Source organism: Pseudorca crassidens, chromosome 11, assembly GCF_039906515.1.
Source record: "Pseudorca crassidens isolate mPseCra1 chromosome 11, mPseCra1.hap1, whole genome shotgun sequence".
NCBI lineage: Eukaryota > Metazoa > Chordata > Mammalia > Artiodactyla > Delphinidae > Pseudorca > Pseudorca crassidens.
In genome coordinates this window covers 2,176,421-2,195,806 of record NC_090306.1, presented here as the reverse complement: position 1 = coordinate 2,195,806, position 19,386 = coordinate 2,176,421, and the positions used below count along the sequence as shown (strand labels likewise).

The window sequence follows — 19,386 nt, the reverse complement described above, 5'->3', positions numbered from 1 at the left end:
TTAGAGGTGGAATATATAGTATACAGAATACAAATTAGAATGTAGGAATTAGGTAGAAATGACTTGGCATGAGATTTATTTATTTTTAGATTTCTGGCATGTGTACTTTCTAAGACTTTGACCTCTTTAACTGTGCAGCGGGTCAGAGGGTTGTTCAAGGAGCTCCCTCTTGACTTGCCCTGACTGATGGATGCCCTGTAATGGGTTCACTAATAGGAACCACATCTGTTACTGTCAGATGGGACTAGTAGCCATGTAGGCGGGCTGGAGCTGAGCCTCAACAAACGCCAGGTGGATAAGGGTTAGTGAGTTCTTCTGGCATCTCGACAGCCTGGTCGTTGAATTTCCTATTCACAAGCATCTTCACTCTGTGGTGGCAGCTCTCTTCTCCCTGTTGAATAAATATTCAGTCTGTTCTGACATTTCCCTTCTGGACCTTTTTTCCTTCTTTGCATAGTGGAGTGTTTCTGATTTTAATAGGTAGATGAAGGAAAACTGGGGGTAACTTAAGGAATTTTGTCACCTTGCACTTTAGAAAGGACCACTGGAGAACTCAGTGGTGATCATGTATTCCATCTTTGTTCTGCATTGGATTTTGATTCTTGCTCTGAGCTCTCTAGTGCTGACTTCAGGCACCAGAACTGGAAATTTGTAATGTAACATCTTTTGGATTCTCTGGGCTTGGCTTATTGTAGTTCTACTGTTTGTCAGTAAAACACTTTTTTTTTTTTTTTTTGTCACTGCTGAATAATCTTTTCTTTTTCCTCATCTTTGAGGAAAAATTTAAGTAGGTTGGCTATCTTTACACATGTCAAGTTTCCATTTCATATACTATTCATGGGAAGAACTCATTTAGATCTTCTTCAGTGGCTCTCATTAGCCGTTTGTAATTTTCAGCATACAGAGCCTATACATGCTTTGTTAGATTTATACCTAGGTATTTAATTTTTTTGGAGTGATTGTAAATGGTCATACATTTTGAAAATTGAAGTTCAGTATTGCATCATATTTAATTTTGACCAGTTGACAAAATATCAACATTTTAAAAAGCTAGTGTAGGGACTTCCCTGGTGGCGCAGTGGTTAAGAATCCGCCTGCCGATACAGGGGACACGGGTTCGATCCCTGGTCCAGGAAGATCCCACATGCCATGGAGCAACAAAGTCCGTGCACCACAACTACTGAGCCTGCGCTCTAGAGCTCGCGAGCCACAGCTCCTGAGCCTGTGTGCCAAAACTGCTGAATCCCGTGCGCCTGGAGCCCATGCTCTGCAACAAGAGAAGCCACTACAATGAAAAGCCCGCACACTGCAACAAAGAGTAGCCCCTGCTCACTGTAACTATAGAAAGCCCATGCACAACAGTGAAGACCCAACACAGCCAAAAATAAAAATAAATAAAATAAAATAAATTAAAAAATTAAAAAGCTAGTATAAATATGCCTCTATTTTCCTTAGTAGTATTTTTACTAAGAACCATTTCAGGCACTTAAAATATAGGTAAAATACTAAAACATTTTAATATGGTAAATGACGTGTAGGAGTTTTTAATTTTAACGTAGTTGGCCTTACCAGTATTTTTTCTTTATGATGTATCCTTTCTGGGTCTTAAAAAAAAAAAAAAAAAATCCTTCCATGCTGCCCTGTCTTAAAAGATACTTAAAAAGTATCTTTCTTTCTAAAAGTTTTAAAGATTTGCGTTTTATATATAAAGCTTTGATTCATCGAGAATTCATTTTTGTGTATGATGTGAGTCAGGGTTCTTCCCTCCTCCCTCAGCATGGGTAGCCAGTTGTCTAAAAACAGTTTATCGGATACTCTGTCCTTTCCTCACTGGTTACAGTGTCACCTCTGTTTATACGTGTATGGGTCACTACATGGTGTGAGTGTGTGTGTCTGGGCTCGCATTTCTGTGGCAAACGTCTGTTGGTTTATTCCTGTTCTAATACCGTGCTTTCTAATTTTGCTTACTTTAAAAAATCAAATTTATTGACATCCAATAAACTGCATATATTCAAAATGTACAATTTGGTAAGTTTTGACACACACCTCTGAAACCAATGGCACAGTCAAGATAAAGAACACTGTCCCCAGAGTTTTCTTGTACCTCTTTGTAACCCCTTTCTTCTGCCTCTCCCTGATATTCTTCACTCCTGCCCACTTCCTCCCTCATATCCAGGCAACCCTTGGTCTGCTTTCTGTTACTGAAATTAGTTTGCATTTTGTAGAATTTTACATATATGAAATCTTACAGAATTAGTGGTTAAGAGCTTAGGATCTGAAGACAGACCATTTAATCTTAAATCCATGCTCTATCACTTATTTTTAGCTTTGAGATCTTCGGTCTGCTTTCTTCTCAAAGTACCAGTTTTGCCGGTTACCATGGGAAATTGAAATTTTCCACAGGGAGAATACAAGGGAAGGAAATACGATGCTTGAGAATAGAATTCTGAGGACTTCTGATATACTGTGTATGTGGTTGGCAAGCATATGCATGACCACGTGCAGGAAGGTTCAGAAGTCTGAGGGTAGAATGAAGAAAACTGTTTAATACAGAAGTAACGGTTTGTAAAAATAAACATGACTGGAAAAAAAAAGATGATGTGAGGCTGTATTTGAAATGATTGTTCAGGCTGGGAGAAAAACAAAACCAGAATGGAGGTGAATAACAAAAAGTTAGGGATGATAGATCAGAGGTTATACTTTGGACGAAGAGTAGATTTAGTAGGCATAGAAGAAAGGAAAGAACCGTGTTTCGGAAATAAGATTTTCAGAGTTTGAAAGTTCTTAGGTGGACCTTTCCAGAACGTAATAAGGTTTACCCTGTATCATTAATTAAAGTAGAATAGAGGAAAATTAGAGGTGCAAGAGTGTTTATTGAGGGGGCAGTGGAACTTGTGCTGACGAATTATAAATGGGACCTGAAAAGACGGCTTCCCCAATTTCTGGCTTGGTGAGACTGGTGGCATTGAAGTGGTTGAGAGAAATACAGTTTAGCAGAATGAAATGTTGTTTATTTACATGTTTTTCCTCTCCAGCATGGTCCAACGTAATTTGTAAGTACATGATGGCTTATCTGTATCAGTCTCAAATGAGACTGGTCTCCTAGGAAATTTTCCACAATACTTAGTGAGCAGTAAGTGCCACTGAACATACAGTACTGGTTCTCAGATACCTTATTGTTTTGATATAATATAGTTTCAATATGTTATTGATGTAATAATACAGTTATGATATAATGTAATAATAATATTTCCTGATGCTTTGGTATTCTCTCTGTGAGTCATTACCCATATTACCTATTTTTTAAATTAATTAATTAATTGTTGGGCTGCGTTGGGTCCTCGTTGCTGCGCGCGGGCTTTCTCTAGTTGTGGCAAGCGGGGGCTACTTTGTTGTGGTGCGCGGGCTTCTCATTGCGGTGGCTTCTCGTTGCGGACCACGGGCTCTAGGCACACAGGCTTCAGTAGTTGTGGCACACGGGCTCAGTAGCTGTGGCTTGCAGGCTCTAGAGCGCAGGCTCAGTAGTTGTGGCACACGGGCTTAGTTGCTCCGCGGCATGTGGGAATTTCCTGGACCAGGGCTCGAGCCCATGTCCCCTGCATTGGCAGGCGGATTCTTAACCACTGTGCCACCAGGGAAGTCCGACCTATTTTTTCTTTGTGGGTTATTCTACATTCAGACAGGAAAAATAATATAGTACAAGTTCAAGATTAAAGATATTTTGTAGAAACATACTTGTTATCTTAGATGTGGGCTGTCAGTGTGGTAGCCACCAGCCACACGTGGCTGTTGAGCACTTGAAACATGGCAAGTCCAAATTGAGATGTGACACAAGTGTCAATTACAGTATGCATTGGGCTTTGAAGACTTAGTACAAAACAAATGTAAAATAGCTTATTAATAGTTTTTTATATAGACTATAGGTTTGAAATGACAATAATGTGTATATATATTAGATTAAGTAAAATATATTATTAAAATTAATTTTACCTCTTCCTTTATCACTTTTTAATATGGCTGCTAGAAAATTAAAAATTTCACAAGTGGCTTGCGTGTATGACTCATGTTATATTTTTGTTGAGCAGAAAGAAACCCACCTCCCTGTTTTTCTGTAATCAAATGTGTAACTATTTGCTGAATTATAAATCCTTAGTGGGAAAGCAAAAAAACAAAAGAATTTGGTGTGTGAGTATGTTTAATGAAATTTGCTGTGAATAGATTTTAAAATAAGTACAAAATGCCAATGGCATTCTTTATAGAACTAGAATAATTCTAAAGTTTGTATGGAAACGCAGAAGGCCCTAAATAGCCAAACAGTCTTGAGAGAAGAACAAAGCTGGAGGTATCATGCTCCCTGATTTCAAACTATATTATAAAGCTACAGTAATCAAAACAGTATGGTACTGGCACAAAAATGGATACATGGATCAATGGCATATAATAGAGAGCCCAGAAACGCATCCACATTTCTATGGGCAATTAATCTATGACAAAGGGCCAAGAATATACAGTGGGGAGAAGACAGCTTCTTCAACAAACGGTGTTGGGAAAACTGGGCGGCTACATGAAAAATAATGAAACTGGACTGCTCTCTCACACCATGCACAAAAACAAGTTCAAAATGGATTAAAAGGACTTTCTTGGTGGCACAGTGGTTAAGAATCCACCTGCCAATGCAGGGGACACGGGTTTGAGCCTTGGTCCAGGAAGATCCCACATGCCACAGAGCAACTAAGCCCGTGCAGCACAACTACTGAGCCTGCGCTCTAGAGCCCGCTTGCCACAACTGCTGAAGCCTGTGTGCCTAGAGTGCGTGCTCCACAACAAGAGAAGCTACCACAATAAGAAACCCGCACACCACAACAAAGAGTAGCCCTCGCTCGCCGCAACTAGAGAAAGCCCACGTGCAGCAACGAAGACCCAACGCAGTCAAAAATAAATAAATTAATTAAAAAAATAACCGAAAAACCACAATGTATTAAAGACTTAAATGTGAGACCTGAAACCATAAAACTTCTAGAAGAAAATATAGGCAGTACCCTCTTCAACATCGGTCTTAGTAATTTTCTTTGGATATGTCTCCTCAGGCAAGGGAAGCAGGCAAAACTAAACAAGTGGGACCACATCAAACTACAAAGTTTTTGCATAGCAAAGGAAACTATTAACAAACAAAAAGACCACCTACTGAATTGGAGAAGATATTTGCAGATAATATATTCAGTAAGCGGTTAACATCCAAAATATACAGAGAACTCATATAGTTCAACATAAAAAAAAAACAACTTGATTAAAGAATGTGCAGAGGATCTGAGTAGACATTTTTCCAAAGAAGACACACAGATGGCCAACAGGCACATGAAAAGTTGCTCAACATCACTAATCATCAGGGAAATGCAAATCAAAACTACAATGAGATATCACTTCACACCTGTCAGAGTGGCTATTATCCAAAAGACCACAAATAACAAGTGTTGGTGAGCCTGTGGTCTGTGGAGAAAAGGGAATCCTTGTGCACTGTTTTTAGGAATGTGAGTTGGTGGAGCCACTATGGAAAACAGTATGGAGATTCCTCAAAAAATTAAAAGTAGAACTGCTGTATGATCCAGCAGTTCACTCTGGGGTATTTATCTGAAGAAAACAAAAACACTAATTATAAGAGATACATACACCCCTATGTTCATTACAGCATTAATGAACCAAGGTATGCAAGCAACCTAAGTGTCCATCAGTGGATGAATGGATAAAGAAGATGTTGTCTGTGTATGTGTATATTATTATTCAGCCATGAGAAAGAAGGAAATCCTGCTGTTTGTGACAACATGGATGGGCCTTGAGGACATTGTGCTAAGTGAAGTAAGCCAGACAGAGAAAGCCAAATACTGTGTGATTTCGCATATATGTGGGATCTAAAAAAGCAAATGAACAAACATAGCAAAACTGAAACAGAATTATAGATATAGAGAACAGGTAGTTGCCAGAGGAGAGGAGGATGGGGAGAGGAAAGAAATAGGTGAGGGAGATTAAGAGGGACAGACTTACAGTTACAAAATAAATGAGTCAAGGGGATGGAATGTACAGTGTGGGGAATACAGTCAGTAACTGTGGAATATTATTGTGTGGTGACATATTGTAATAGACTTTTTGAGGTGTATAGTAACATCAACTTACACTGCTGTGTTTCAGGAAGTAACATAGGGCTGTAGGTCAGTTATACTTGAAAAACAAACAAACAGACTCAGAACAAGAGACCAGATATGTGGTTACCAGAGGTGAGGGATCAGGGGAGGGAAGATTGGATGAAGACAGTCAAAAGGTACAAACGTCCAGATATCAGGTAAATAAGTACTAGGGGGCTTCCCTGGTGGCGCAGTGGTTGAGAGTCCGCCTGCCAATGCAGGGGACACGGGTTCATGCCCCGGTCCGGGAGGATCCCGTGTGCCGCGGAGCGGCCGGGCCCGTGAGCCCGTGGCCGCTGAGCCTGCACATCCGGAGCCTGTGCTCCACGACGACGGGAGAGGCCACAGCAGCGAGAGGCCCGCATACCGCACACACACACACACACACACACACACACACACACACACAAAAGTACTAGGGGTGCGGTGCACAACAGGATAAAGATAATAAGCACGGCTGTGTGTTGTATGTGAAAGTCATTAAGGGAGAAAATCCTAAGAGTTCTCGTCATGAGGAAAAGGTTGTTTTCTATTTCTTTAATTTTGTATCTGTATGAGACAATGGATGTTCACAAAACTTACTGTGATAATCACTTCATGATGCATGGAAGTCAAATAATTATGCTGTACACTTTAAACTTACACAGTGCTGTATGTCAGTTATATCTCAAAACTGGAAGAAAAAATAAGTACTTATATTAGATTTCTGATTATTTTAAAGTTCTATCTAATGGATGGTATTAAACTTTGGTGGTAAAGGTACCTGGATACCAAGCTTTAGCTGACTAGTCTTGACATCTGAAAGTAGACCTTGCTTTGCCTTACAGATCTCTAAGTGCATTATGGGATTGTCAGCTGCAGCTAGATTGTATTCTCTGATACAGCAGGTGTCATGTTTGGTGACACTTACGGTTTTCTTTCTAATTTTGGATTTTCTAAAGTAGCGTAACATCACTTGGGAACTTGTTAGAAATACTGATTCTTGAGCCCCAACCCTGCCAAATTAGAAACTTGTGGCTTGGCCTGGCATTCTGTTTAAATCCTCCATGTGATTCTAAAATTTGAGAAACACAATAGATTATACCACTTTTATAGAAGTAGCAAAGCTCAACCCCTTCATATAAATTCTCCAATTTTGCCCCCTTTATTCAGATCTATTTATTTTGATTACACTTTAAGTTAACGGATGTAAATTTTATTTTATTATGGAAGTGCTCACAAAATTTTAGGGTTTCATTTCTAAATAGTCACAGTTGTATTTAGAGTGGTATTTTATTTGATTCTAATGAAAGTTTACTATAAAAGTATCATTTAGGCAACTGTACTCATCTGTTTGGAAGGAATTACGTTCCTTTTCAATTAATCATTTGTAAAAATGTTATATTAGGTGGATGCTCTGCGGTTGCGTTTGGAAGAGAAGGAAACCATGCTGAATAAGAAGACAAAACAAATCCAGGACATGGCTGAGGAGAAGGGGACACAAGCTGGAGAGATCCATGACCTCAAGGACATGCTGGATGTGAAGGAGCGGAAAGTTAATGTCCTTCAGAAGAAGGTGAGGTGCAGGTGTTTTGAGCCCAGGGCCCCGCATCAGACCCACGTCCTCATTCCTACCACTGAGTTGTACCTAAGTGCTGTCAGAGTTTCTCTCTCATTCCTCTGTTTATATTTTTGCAGGTCGTAATTGAAACCATTGCTGCAGGAGGTAGATTGTGAAAACTGTTCTGTATGTTCAGTTTTTAAACTTTCGAAGTAAACACTGTTTGGTATCTTCAGTAGTATTTTCCATGCTGGTGTCTCTGAAGAGTGCCTTGTGAATTGCCAGAGTATTTGCATGGGCATTCTTCTGCCTCTCCGAATCTTCTGTCTCGTACGGCAGCTGTAGGGCCATGAATTAGTGTAGCATGTGGGCCGGGATTCTTGCAAGACTGCAATTTTGAATAGAAACACATGCTACTATAATGACATCTAATCTACATATGTCAAGGAAAGGAAGACTTTCTTTCCTATTTTACCTTAATCATAACTGGAAAGAGGCTAACACTGTAATAAGTAAGGGAAGTACTAATAATTGTCTTCCCCTCCCCCTTCTAGCTAAATTAAAGGGTACCTTTGAGATAATAGTTATAGTAGACACTGGTATTTATTGTTCTTCTCCACTGAGGGGATAGATCAGAAATATTTGACATTGTCCCAGTTTATTTTTAACCTCTAACAATAGCCCAGGAATAAAACTCTCTTTGCTAAACCTCAAATTCAGCTTTTCTTTTGTGTACAGAGGACCATGTTCAATAGTTGTCCTCTATTAATTTGGTTTTCATTTGCTTTCAATGAGTAAACATAAAAATTTGATCACTCTAGATAAGTGACTGTAGTATGTTGTTAGTGGATGCTACTTTGTTTTACATTTTTATACATATGTTCTTCTCACCTTACCCCCCACTGCTCACTTCCCCTTACCGGTTTCTTGTATACACTTCCAGGCACAGTTTACATATACACAGGCAGATACGTATTCTGTTTTTTTCTGTTTACCTCTTTCTGTGTTCTTCCCATGAACATTTTATGCACAGTCCATATAAAGCAAAAATGTTTCTCTAAACACAGATGTTACCATTCCTTTATTTCCCTTTGCTTTCCTTTTTTTCCCATTAATGTATTTTGAAACTTCTTCCGGGGCTTCTTCATTGTTACCAACAGCACTGTGCGGATGTGCTATGGTTTATTACAAGGTTTCCACTGGTGGACAGTCTGCTCAAAGTTTCTGCTGTTATGTAAAATGACGCTGCGTTTTAAAAATGGGCATGTTTGGTTTATTCATAAGTGAAGTATATTTCTAGGTAAATTACCTAAAGTAGCATTGCTGGGTGAAAGGATGTGCGTTCGTATGTTGGTGGATTTTGCCAAGTCACAAGTACATTGGTTAGAACCCAGAGGTTGTTTGAAAGTAATGCACATCTTATTTTTAACTAGATAAACATTAAAGAAAGTTTTTCATAACTGTGAACAGGGGTTTGAAGTTAGAAATAACACCTCATCCTCCTGGAATAATCATAGTTTGTAAAAATAGTGTGGCAGCACTTATGTTAGCCCCTTTATATCTGTAATCTTGTTTAATCCTTGCAACTTTCTGCTAGTGGATTTTAGATCTTGATTGCTCTGTTATAATCAGTGGCTAAATTTTTAGGCCATGACACATAATAAGAAATATATTTTACATTAATCTGTATCAACGTATGGTATACATGCTTAGAGATACAGCTAAAACAGAATTTTCACAAAATATACTCTGAACTATCTTCTCCCATTTCTTAAAGGAAATAGAAAAGTGTTAGTCCCAATCCATTAAGTTATTTCAATACTCACTAATAAAACACTTTTACACCTTGGTATCCGTTCTCGCATGCTCCCCTTTCCTGCCCCCAAAACAAAAACAAGCCCCAAACCATCAAAGTCCCAGACATATTACATAATAAGGGAGGTTCAAATCTGTACAAATCGGTTTAGCTAAAAAAGTGGTAGCTTCAGGTTTTGTCACAAGGTTGGTCTTATTCCAAAATGCAGCTTTTCCCATGACAACAACTTCCCTGTTGGGAGGATTAGACAGTGGTATGTGTTCAAGCTTTGTGACACTACAGGACATCATATAAATATAACATGTATTATGCTTTGTCTAGTCTCTTTGCCTTTTGCTGTGGAAGGCCAGTGGAGTAGGCTCTAGAGGGCCGGTAATTGTGCTCTTTTTAGTACACTAGCTGCCTCACTAATTTGTCATGTTATAGACTTTGATTTGTCTTAAAACAGTTATCAAATAGGTAGCACAGTTACTTTCAAAACTGGTTTAGATTATTACTGCTTCTTTTAAGATAATGCCTCTAGAACTGTCATTTTCAGTGCTTAGAGCCTTTATGTTCTGCCTGCTTATTTTGTTGTAGAAGTTACTGTACTAACATCATTAGACTCAATGTTCGTGATGTGTTTCCTGGACCATTGTTTGCTGATAAAATAGAAATAACTTTAATTTTTGGATCCACATAAAATAAACAAAAAGACACAGTAAGTTTAGAGGCAGTTAAAGGTTCTCAAGAGAGCTATAATTATTCGTATTACGGCTTTCCTTTCTTGAGGTGCAGACATCCTCGTGCTCCAGGATTCTATGAGCAAAAGCTTGATTTTCAGGTGGTTGACAGAGGGGAGCTGGCTGAGTGCGAGACTGGGGGTTGAGGGAGTAGAGTGAACTCTGATGAGCTGGGCTGTGGTGATATGGTGGCTTCAGGAGGCCGTGTGAAAGGTGATGAGCCACACGGACAGGATGTAGAAGGCACCATCTGTGGAGTAGATCATGTAGGAGATCTGGGAGAAGAGCGACAGGATGGAGATGAAATGGCCCAGACGATGGTGACTGTGGAGGCCGCGTATCTGGCGTTCAGTGTACTACAGGATGTTGGTGATGGCCAGTACCCGTCCACAGCAGTGATGCAGAGATGCACACAGCACGTGATTCCAAAGGACAGCCAGATGTCACATAGGATGTGGCCAAAGTTCCAGGTGTGGGTGATGGTATATGTGATGCAGATGGCTATGACCAAGATGAAAGCCAAGAATATTGGTCTTGGCCAGGGAGCCAGTGAGATAGTTGGTTGGCGTGTGGAGCTTCTTGGTAAGGAAGACAGTGAGAAGCACAAAGGCTTTGGTGAAGACTTTGGTCCATGTGATGATGGAAAGGACCTCAGCAAGAGAGATCTTGAGTTCCTGGAAGGTCTCAGATCCCAAGCCTCTGGGGTTTCTGCAGCATTCAGGGTCTCTTAGAGGCCCCCAGGAAGAGGCCTTCTGCTGACGGGTTTGGAGGGGGCATTCTAGGTGGCTCTCTCCGTACTCATAGCTCCTTCTTCCACAGTTGTCTTCCCCACAGAACAAGGGCATCCTTCCATTTCACACTGGAGGGCGACATATATCACATGAATAGACACAGTGAAAAGACCCCAGGTCTTACTTGTATTAAGAACACGGAGGTGACTCAGCTGTAATCAAAGGTTGTTCTAACTCAGACGAATCCCAAGGTTTCTCACTCTTCTGGAACTCTGGTAGACACATGCTGAATTTGTTAGATAATCATCAGGTTACCCACCAGTGTGGACAGAGCTCTACAGGTCTTGCTTTTGGCCTTTGGGCTCTTTCCAAAGGCTTGAGGCTCTTACTGTTTGATGATGTATTCAGAATTTCCCCCACTCTTTTCTGTTCTGAGAAGATTCTGGGTTTCAGGTTGTCTCCTGGGAACTTTTAAAGCTAGAGCACCAGCCGATTAAGAGAAGCAGTTCAGTCAACAGCCCACAGTTTTCCCAGGTTAATCTTGACACATAATGAGGTACTTGTTTTGGTTCCTTTTCCACTGATCATTTCTGAGCCGGGAGAGAGAAATGTTCCAGTTACCAAGACTTGAAGAATGCGTGAGTGTGGAGAACACAAACAAATGGCTCGCTGTGAGTTCCCCAAGAGGAGCATGGGACCAGCAGCCCCTCCCTGGCCACACGAGTGCTCTGTGTGCCGTGGTGCGGCCCTTCCCCCTTCCTCCTTGCTGGTCACCTGGTTTTGTCCCACGTTAACTACAACCCCCAGCCGAGCACCTTCCGCTGGGCTCTTCCCTTCCCTATGCCTTTGAGATGCCCTCTATTGCTTTCTTCTTCTTCTTCTTAAGTTAACAGGCTTTATTTTTAGGGCATTTTCCCATTTATTCCCTGCCCACAGTTTCCCCTTATTAACATCTTGCATTGGTGTGGTACATTTGTTAAAATTGATGAACCGATATTGGTACATTATTATTAACTAAAGTCTGTAGCTTGCAGTAGGTTTCACTCTTTGTCTTGTACAGTTCTGTGGGTTTTGCCGAATTGTATAATGACATGGCTCCACCATTACAGAGTCATACAGAGTATCGTCACTGCCCTAAAGATCTCTGTGTTCTACCTGTTCACCTCTCTCCCAGCTCGCTACCACGGATGTTTTTACTGGTTATAGTTTTGCCTTTTCCAGAATGTCATGTATTTGGAATCATACAGTATGCACCCTTTCCAGGACTTGTTTCTTTTACTTACTATATGCATTTAAAATTCCTCCATTTCATTTCATGGCTTGATAACTCACTTCTTTTTATCGCTGAATAATATTCTGCTGTCTGATGTACTGCAGTTTGTTTATGTAATTACCCGCAGAAGGACATCTCGGTTGCTTCCAATTTTTATCAATTATGAATAAAGCTGCTATGAACATTCACATACAGGTTTTGTGTGGGCACAAGTTTTTAACTCATTCGGGTAAATACCTAGGAGCATGGTGGCTGGATATATGGTTAGACTATGTTTAGCTTGTAGAAACTTCCCCTATATTGCTTTTTGTTTGTTCGTTTGTTTTTGACTGCGTCAGGTCTTAGTTGCAGCATAGGGGACCTTTTGTCGTGGCTCACAAGCTTTTTGTTGCGGCGCACGGGCTTCCCTCTAGTTGTGGCATGTGGGTTTTCTCTCTCTAGTTGTGGCGCGTGGGCTCCAGAGCACATGGGCTCTGTAGTTTGCAGCACATGGGCTCTCTAGTTGAGGCGCGTGGGCTTAGTTGCCCCCTGGCATGTGGGATCTTATTCCCCTGACCAGGGATTGAACCCGTGTACCCTGCACTGGAAGGCGGACTCTCAACCACTGCGCCACCAGGGAAGCCCCCTTATATTGCTTTTTAATTGGGAACTTTGAAACACATTAGCTTTGCAAAACTTGTTATACACTTGAGTACTCTTTTTTTTTTTCTTGGTCGATGTGTATTAATGTTTTGGCTTGCTGTAAATCCCTGGGTTATTCCCACTGTAGATTGTTGCTGTAACTTTGCTACTAACTTCTAGTGTGCCCACAATTATTTTTTTAATAGAAAAAATAATTCTGAAGTATACTTTGGGGGAGAGAGTTGTACAATCATTGTAAAAGTTTAGCCTCTGAAACTTTTTTTGTCTAATTTTTATGCATAATGTAGAATCACTAGTATATTTGAAATATATTCGTTTTGAAATATTCGAAATATTGAGTAAATGTACTCAACTGTTTTAAAACCTAGATTTTAATGCACTAAGAAGGGGGTCAAAGGGTGCAAGCTTGCAGTTATAAAATAAATAAGTCCTGGTGATGTTACGTATGGCATGGTGACTAAATATAGTTAACAGTACTGTACTGCATGTTTGAAAGTTGCTAAGAGAGTGGATCTTAGACGTTCTCACCACAGGAAAAGAAATTTCATAACGATATATGGTAACAGATGTTAACTAGACTTAATTGTGGTGATATTTTGCAGTATGTACAAATACTGAATCATTATGTTGTACACCTGAAACTACACAATGTTACATGTCAGTTATACCTCAGTTAAAGAAGACACTAAGAAATGACAATGTGGATTAAAAAATTAGCTAGTTTTAAATTATGAAAGTAATATATGTTCAAAGTAAAAAAAAATTCAAGAAGTACAAAAACATATGAAATGAACTTATCTTTTCTCATCCTTTGACCCTCTCAGTGCAGCTTCTTAGAGATGTAACTTGTTAATAGTTATTTGTATACTCTTCTATAAAATATCTGTGCATATATAGGCATACGTATATTACACACCTTTTTTAAAACAGACAAGTGGGATCATACTTTTTTATTCGTTTAAAAATAAACATATTTTTGTGTCTTTTTATACGTAGCTTTATCTCATTGTTTTTAACGTCTGCATGGTTTTCGGTGTCTCACTTGCACCATAATTAACTGATGTCCTATAGCTGTATAAGTAGATATTTATAGGTTTTTTTTCTTGTTTATATATTTGTTATAGTAGCATAACAATTAATGACATAAACATACCTCATTCATGAATTGATACTGTATGCATCTAAAAAAAATTGATGGATGCCCAGTTCTCTAAAAAGCTTGTGCTTTTACATATTAAGATGAGTTTCTGCACAGCTTCATCAGACGTTTGTTGCCAAACCTTTAAAAATTTCCACTGACCTGGTAGATAATTTAAAAATATCTTCTTTCTTCCTTCCTTCCTTCCTTCCTCTCTCTCTCTCCCCCCGCCCCCCATTTATTTATTTATTTATTTATTTATTTATGGCTGCGTTGGGTCTTTGTTGCTGTGCTTGGGTTTTCTCTAGTTGCAGCACGTGGGTTTTCTCTAGTTGCAGCGAGCAGGGGCTACTCTTCGTTGAGGTGCACAGGCTTCTCATTGCGGTGGCTTCTCTTGTTGCGGAGCACAGGCTCTAGGCGCGCAGCCTCAGTAGTTGTGGCTTGTGGGCTCTAGAGCGCAGGCTCAGTCGTTGTGGCACACAGGCTTAGTTGCTCTGCGGCATGTGGGATCTTCCCAGAACAGGGCTCGAACCCGTGTCTCCTGCATTGGCAGGTGGATTCTTAAACACTGCGCCACCAGGGAAGTTCCAAAAATATCTACTTTCTTGCTTAGTATTTATTTAAATTTGAGTGCATGTTGAGCATTTTTTCATAGGGTTTTCTTCGTTTTGAAGCTACATATTCATGTCATTTCTACATTTTTCTATTAGATGGTTTATTTTTTTCCCTTATTGATTCATAGGGGTTCCCTAGTAAGTGCATTGGCCTCTTTCCTCATGTTTTACAAATATATTTTCTTGTTTGTCATTTTCTTTTTTACTTCCTTTATGGTATTTGTTTTAGAATTTATGTGTCAAATTTAGTTGTCCTTTCCCCTGTGTCCTCTCAGTTTTCGGTCATGCTCAGAAAGTCCTTATGCCCACCAAGGTTTTTAAGTAATTCACGGATGCTTTCTTCTGGTACATTTAAAGTTTCTTTTTTCTTTATACCTAAAAATTGTTTTATAAAATTTATATATTGGCTTTAATGATTCAGCTTTTTCTTCTTATATGTGGCCAGTCATCATTATAATATTTATTAAATAATCTACCTTTTTCCTCCTGATTTGAAATGCCAAAAATAAATTGTTTAAATCTGGGCCTGTTTCTGGTCTGTTTCGCTTATCTGCCTCTGTTTCTTTGACTGCTTTTTATGAAAAATACTTAGTTTGTTTATAACCCCCCTTCCTGATTTTTGTTGGTAAGCTTTGTTGTCTTTTGCTGAGTCCACAATACTTTTCATATTTACATTGTGTTGGTTTTTGAAGGGGGAAAAAGTCTTTTCTGTAATCGTGACTCAGATTGTTTAGCCTTTATTTCTGTGTTTAAGTGAATTTAATGTTTACCACTGTTTGTAGCACCATGGCTTACCTGTTCCCAAGGTTTACATTTCATTTAGTTCTTGGTTCCCCAAGAACTCCTTTGAACACTTTTTCAAGAGTGGTCCTGGGTGCTTGCTTGTTTGTTTTTTTTTTTAAGTGTACCTTTTTATTTAAGATTTTTGTTTTTGATGTGGACCATTTTTAAAGTCTTTATTGAATTTGTTACAGTATTGCTTCTGTTTGATGTTTTGGTTTTTTGGCCGTGAGGCATGTGGGATTTTAGCTCTCTGACCAGGGATTGAACCTGTACCTCCTGCATTGGAAAGCATAGTCTTAACCACTGGACAGCCAGGGAAGTCCGCTGGGTGCTTGCTTGTTGACCATGCATTTATATTATCTTTTTACATTTTATAATTTAATTATTTGTGAGATTCAAAAAGCATAGAGAATAACATAATAAGTAATAGTAATTACTCAACTTGGGAAGTAAAATTTCAAACAGAGTCAAAGTTCTTTGGCATGTCTTTTCTTGAGAGTATTCCCCTCCATTCTCTCCCAGAAATAAACGCTTGCTTTGGTGTTTATGCATGCACCCGTATCTTAGGTCAGGATGCGTGTTTTTGTACAACCTGTGTACGTGTTAATAAAACTTATATAAGAGGAAACACACATGGCAAATAAATATGAAAAGTTATGTACCCTCACTGTAATCAGTGGAATGTAAAATAAGACCAGATTAAGAAACCATTTTATACTTACTGTTGTAAGCTGTGTTGGCAAAAGTTAAGTCTCACAGTATCAGGTGTTGGTAAATATGGCAACTGAATTTCTCACACAGTGCTATTGGGTTTTTAAATAGGTACAACTATTTTGGAAAGCGCTTACTAAACATAAGGGTACCCTGCCAGATACATACACTGTAGATGAACTCCAGGATGTATGTAAGAACGCTCATGGTAACCTTGTTTGGATTAAGGAAAAAACCAAAACAGAACTGAGGAAGCACTTTGCATATGTTTATTGACAGAATGATTGAGTTAGTAATTTGTGGTATAGTCACACAGTGGAATATATTATTCTTTTCGTTTTAGGGCAAGGGAATATTTAGGATAAAAATTCAGCAAAGTTATTTCTTCTGGAGGTAGGGAAGGGAATAGGGTTGGGATAAGGAAGAATATATGAGTATCTTTAGGTAATTCTCATTCTTACGATGGGTAATGCGTTTGTGTGTAATTTAACATACTTCATAACATATAGGTATATATTTATATTTGAAATATATTTAAAATACCTGGAGGCAGATTTACTTCTGTTTAATTTGCATTGCTGGTACATGGGTGCTTATTATATACTTTATATGTTTCCTTTTGTTTGAATATGAATAATAAAAATGCCTAGAAAAAACCTTCTCTGTACCTACATATCTATCTTCATTGAGAAAGAATTTTTCCTATGTTTTACTTTAAATTTATTCCTAATTTTATAATTGTGAAATTAGAACCACCTTTCTCTAGAAGTTTATTTGTATGTTTTGAAACAATGTCTGGTGCAGATGTAGAGTCTCATTTGATAAAGCCCAGCTGTTGGTTTGATTAAAATTTCCTACAGAGTCTGGCAAATGGATTTATTCAGCTTATGGTCAGATATGTCCAATTAAGATGAATGAATGGCTTGGACAGTTTTGACCCTCTTTCCTTGAACCAGAATTTGGCTACTTACTGTGTTTGCTGGTTAAGATTAACTTGGGCCGTACTGAACAAGTGTAATCCTCCTTCAGCGGGATGATTTTTAGATATTGGGAGCCTATATTTGACAGCCCCCATCATTCTTACTTGCGCTGATTAAGTTTTCTGACGGCAGTTGTTTTGCTACACTCCTTTTTCCTCCATGCTTGTACTCTTTGGATTTCTGAATCTAGTTGCAAGAGAGATGATTAGAAGGTGATTAATGTTCTGTTCTTGGCCCTCCCTGAAATGTGGTATTGGGAAAACTCACTAACCCTCAGTTTCCTCATCTGTAGACAGGGTATAATAGTTACTTTGGGGGGGTTGTTAAATGATGTAATGTGTATAAAAGCACCTTGGAACCCATGAAGTGTTATATACCATGCATATATTAATAGGTGTTAATAATAGGTGTTATTACATTTTACTTTGCTAAATTCAGCCAATGATTCTAATCTTTGAGAATCTTTTGAAACTTGATTTATTTAGTCTGTTTATCTCCTTCAGTTTTATGCCTTCAACCCTTATGAATATATTCTTTTTTTTTAAAAAAGTAAATTTATTTATTTATTTTTGGCTGTGTTGGGTCTCTGTTGCTGCGTGTGGGCTTTCTCTAGTTGCGGCTAGCGGGGGCTACTCTTTGTTGCTGTGCACAGGCTTCTCATTGCAGTGGCTTCTCTTGTTGTGGAGCACGGGCTCTAGGTGCACGGGCTTCAGTAGTTGTGGCATGCGGGCTTTAGTAGTTGCAGCATGCGGGCTCAGTAGTTGTGGCTCGCAGGCTGTAGAGCGCGGGCTCAGTAGTTGTGGCTCACGGGCTCTAGAGCGCAGGCTCAGTAGTTGTGGCGCACAAGCTTAGTTGCTCCGCGGCATGTGGGATCTTCCCGGACCAGGGCTCAAACCCGTGTCCCCTGCATTAGCAGGTGGATTCTTAACCACTGCGCCACCAGGGATGCCCATGAATATATTCTTTATGCATCCATGTAGGTGATAAAATGTTGCATAGGCCCAGAAAAGACTTTTGTGGTATATTGTAAGAAAACTCTATCAGATTGATATGTTTATCCAAACAATTCTTAGACCTCCTTTTGTTGTCTGTAGGAATTTTTTTTTTTTTTTTTTTTTTGGTAATCCCAGTTTGTTGGCAGGTCTAATTTATTTTTTATTTTTTAAAAATTTTTATTTTATATTGGAGTATAGTTGATTTACAATGTTGTGTTAGTTTCAGGTGTACAGCGAAGTGATTCAGTTATACATTTACCTGTAACTATTCTTTTTCAAGTTCTTTTCCCATTTCGGTTATTACAGAATCTCGAGCAGTTCCCTGTGCTACACAGTACAGTTCCTTTGTAAATCCATTTTCTCCTCTGTTCTTCATCCAGAAGAAATCTGTCTTGAAAATCTGAGTCCATTGGACTCATTGTCGTTCTGTGTAATTCCTTCTTGGAGTGATGTGAGCCACTTGATCATGTGCATGTTGGCCTAGCTTTCTAAGCAGTGTGTCTGTTTGTATACACTGGAATCGTCGTGGCTTCTCTCCTTTCCCCCTTTACTGAGTACATTTATAGTTTCACCGTCACTTTATGTTCCTGTGGGCGTCCCAGTCTTCCCAGGCGTCCTCAGCTGTCTCATTCATGCAGTCAACATTGCCTTCTGCTGTGCACCTGGCACTGTGCTAAGTACACAGACAGGATCGTTTCTGCTCTCAGAGTCTCAGGGTTGTAGCAGTTAAAGAAGTTAACATACAAATGGTGTACAGTGGGCACAAAGCAAGACATTCCAGATTCGACCTTGTGTGAAAGGAGTCTAAGAGAGGTCTTAGCAGTCGAGTCTTGAAAGGTGTGTGAAAGTTTGCTAGACAGATGGGGAAGGGGTAAGACGTCCCAAGCTGAGAGAGCGGTGTGAATGAAAAAGGGGAATAGTGTCCTTTCCAGAGGGTCACACCCTGGAATTTCACCTCTGGACTTCATACATTTGTAATATGGATTCCTAAAAATTTCTGGTAGAGCTCTGTCTCTCCCTGCCTTTTCTTTCTTACTATGATCTCTCATATTACCTGGTCTCTGGGAAAATTATTCCCATTTCTTACATAATGAGAAGGTTTTCAGAGAATGTACTCATCTTTATTGTCCTATTAGTTTATTTAGGAAACTAATAAATAGAATTCAATATTTCTTTCCCCTGGCCCTGAAGATTTTCCATCGGAAACTTTAGAAATTTACCTGCGGTGGTATACTGAAGTATAACCTTACAGGTGGAACTTGAGA

At 39.3% G+C, this 19,386-nt stretch overlaps 1 protein-coding gene across 17 annotated transcripts in view; it reads left to right on the top strand.

Moving 5' to 3' along the window:
• ERC1 (ELKS/RAB6-interacting/CAST family member 1) overlaps positions 1–19,386 on the top strand; it is a 399,699-nt gene that overhangs the window by 112,742 nt on the left and 267,571 nt on the right. For all 17 annotated transcript variants that reach the window (XR_010947412.1, XM_067756042.1, XM_067756040.1 and 14 more), the window contains one exon: positions 7,564–7,731. Coding sequence is in view for 16 of the 17 variants with exons in the window: in XM_067756042.1 (XP_067612143.1) it covers positions 7,564–7,731 (168 nt within the window). In the remaining variant the exon portion in view is untranslated. The remainder of the gene's footprint in view (positions 1–7,563; positions 7,732–19,386) is intronic.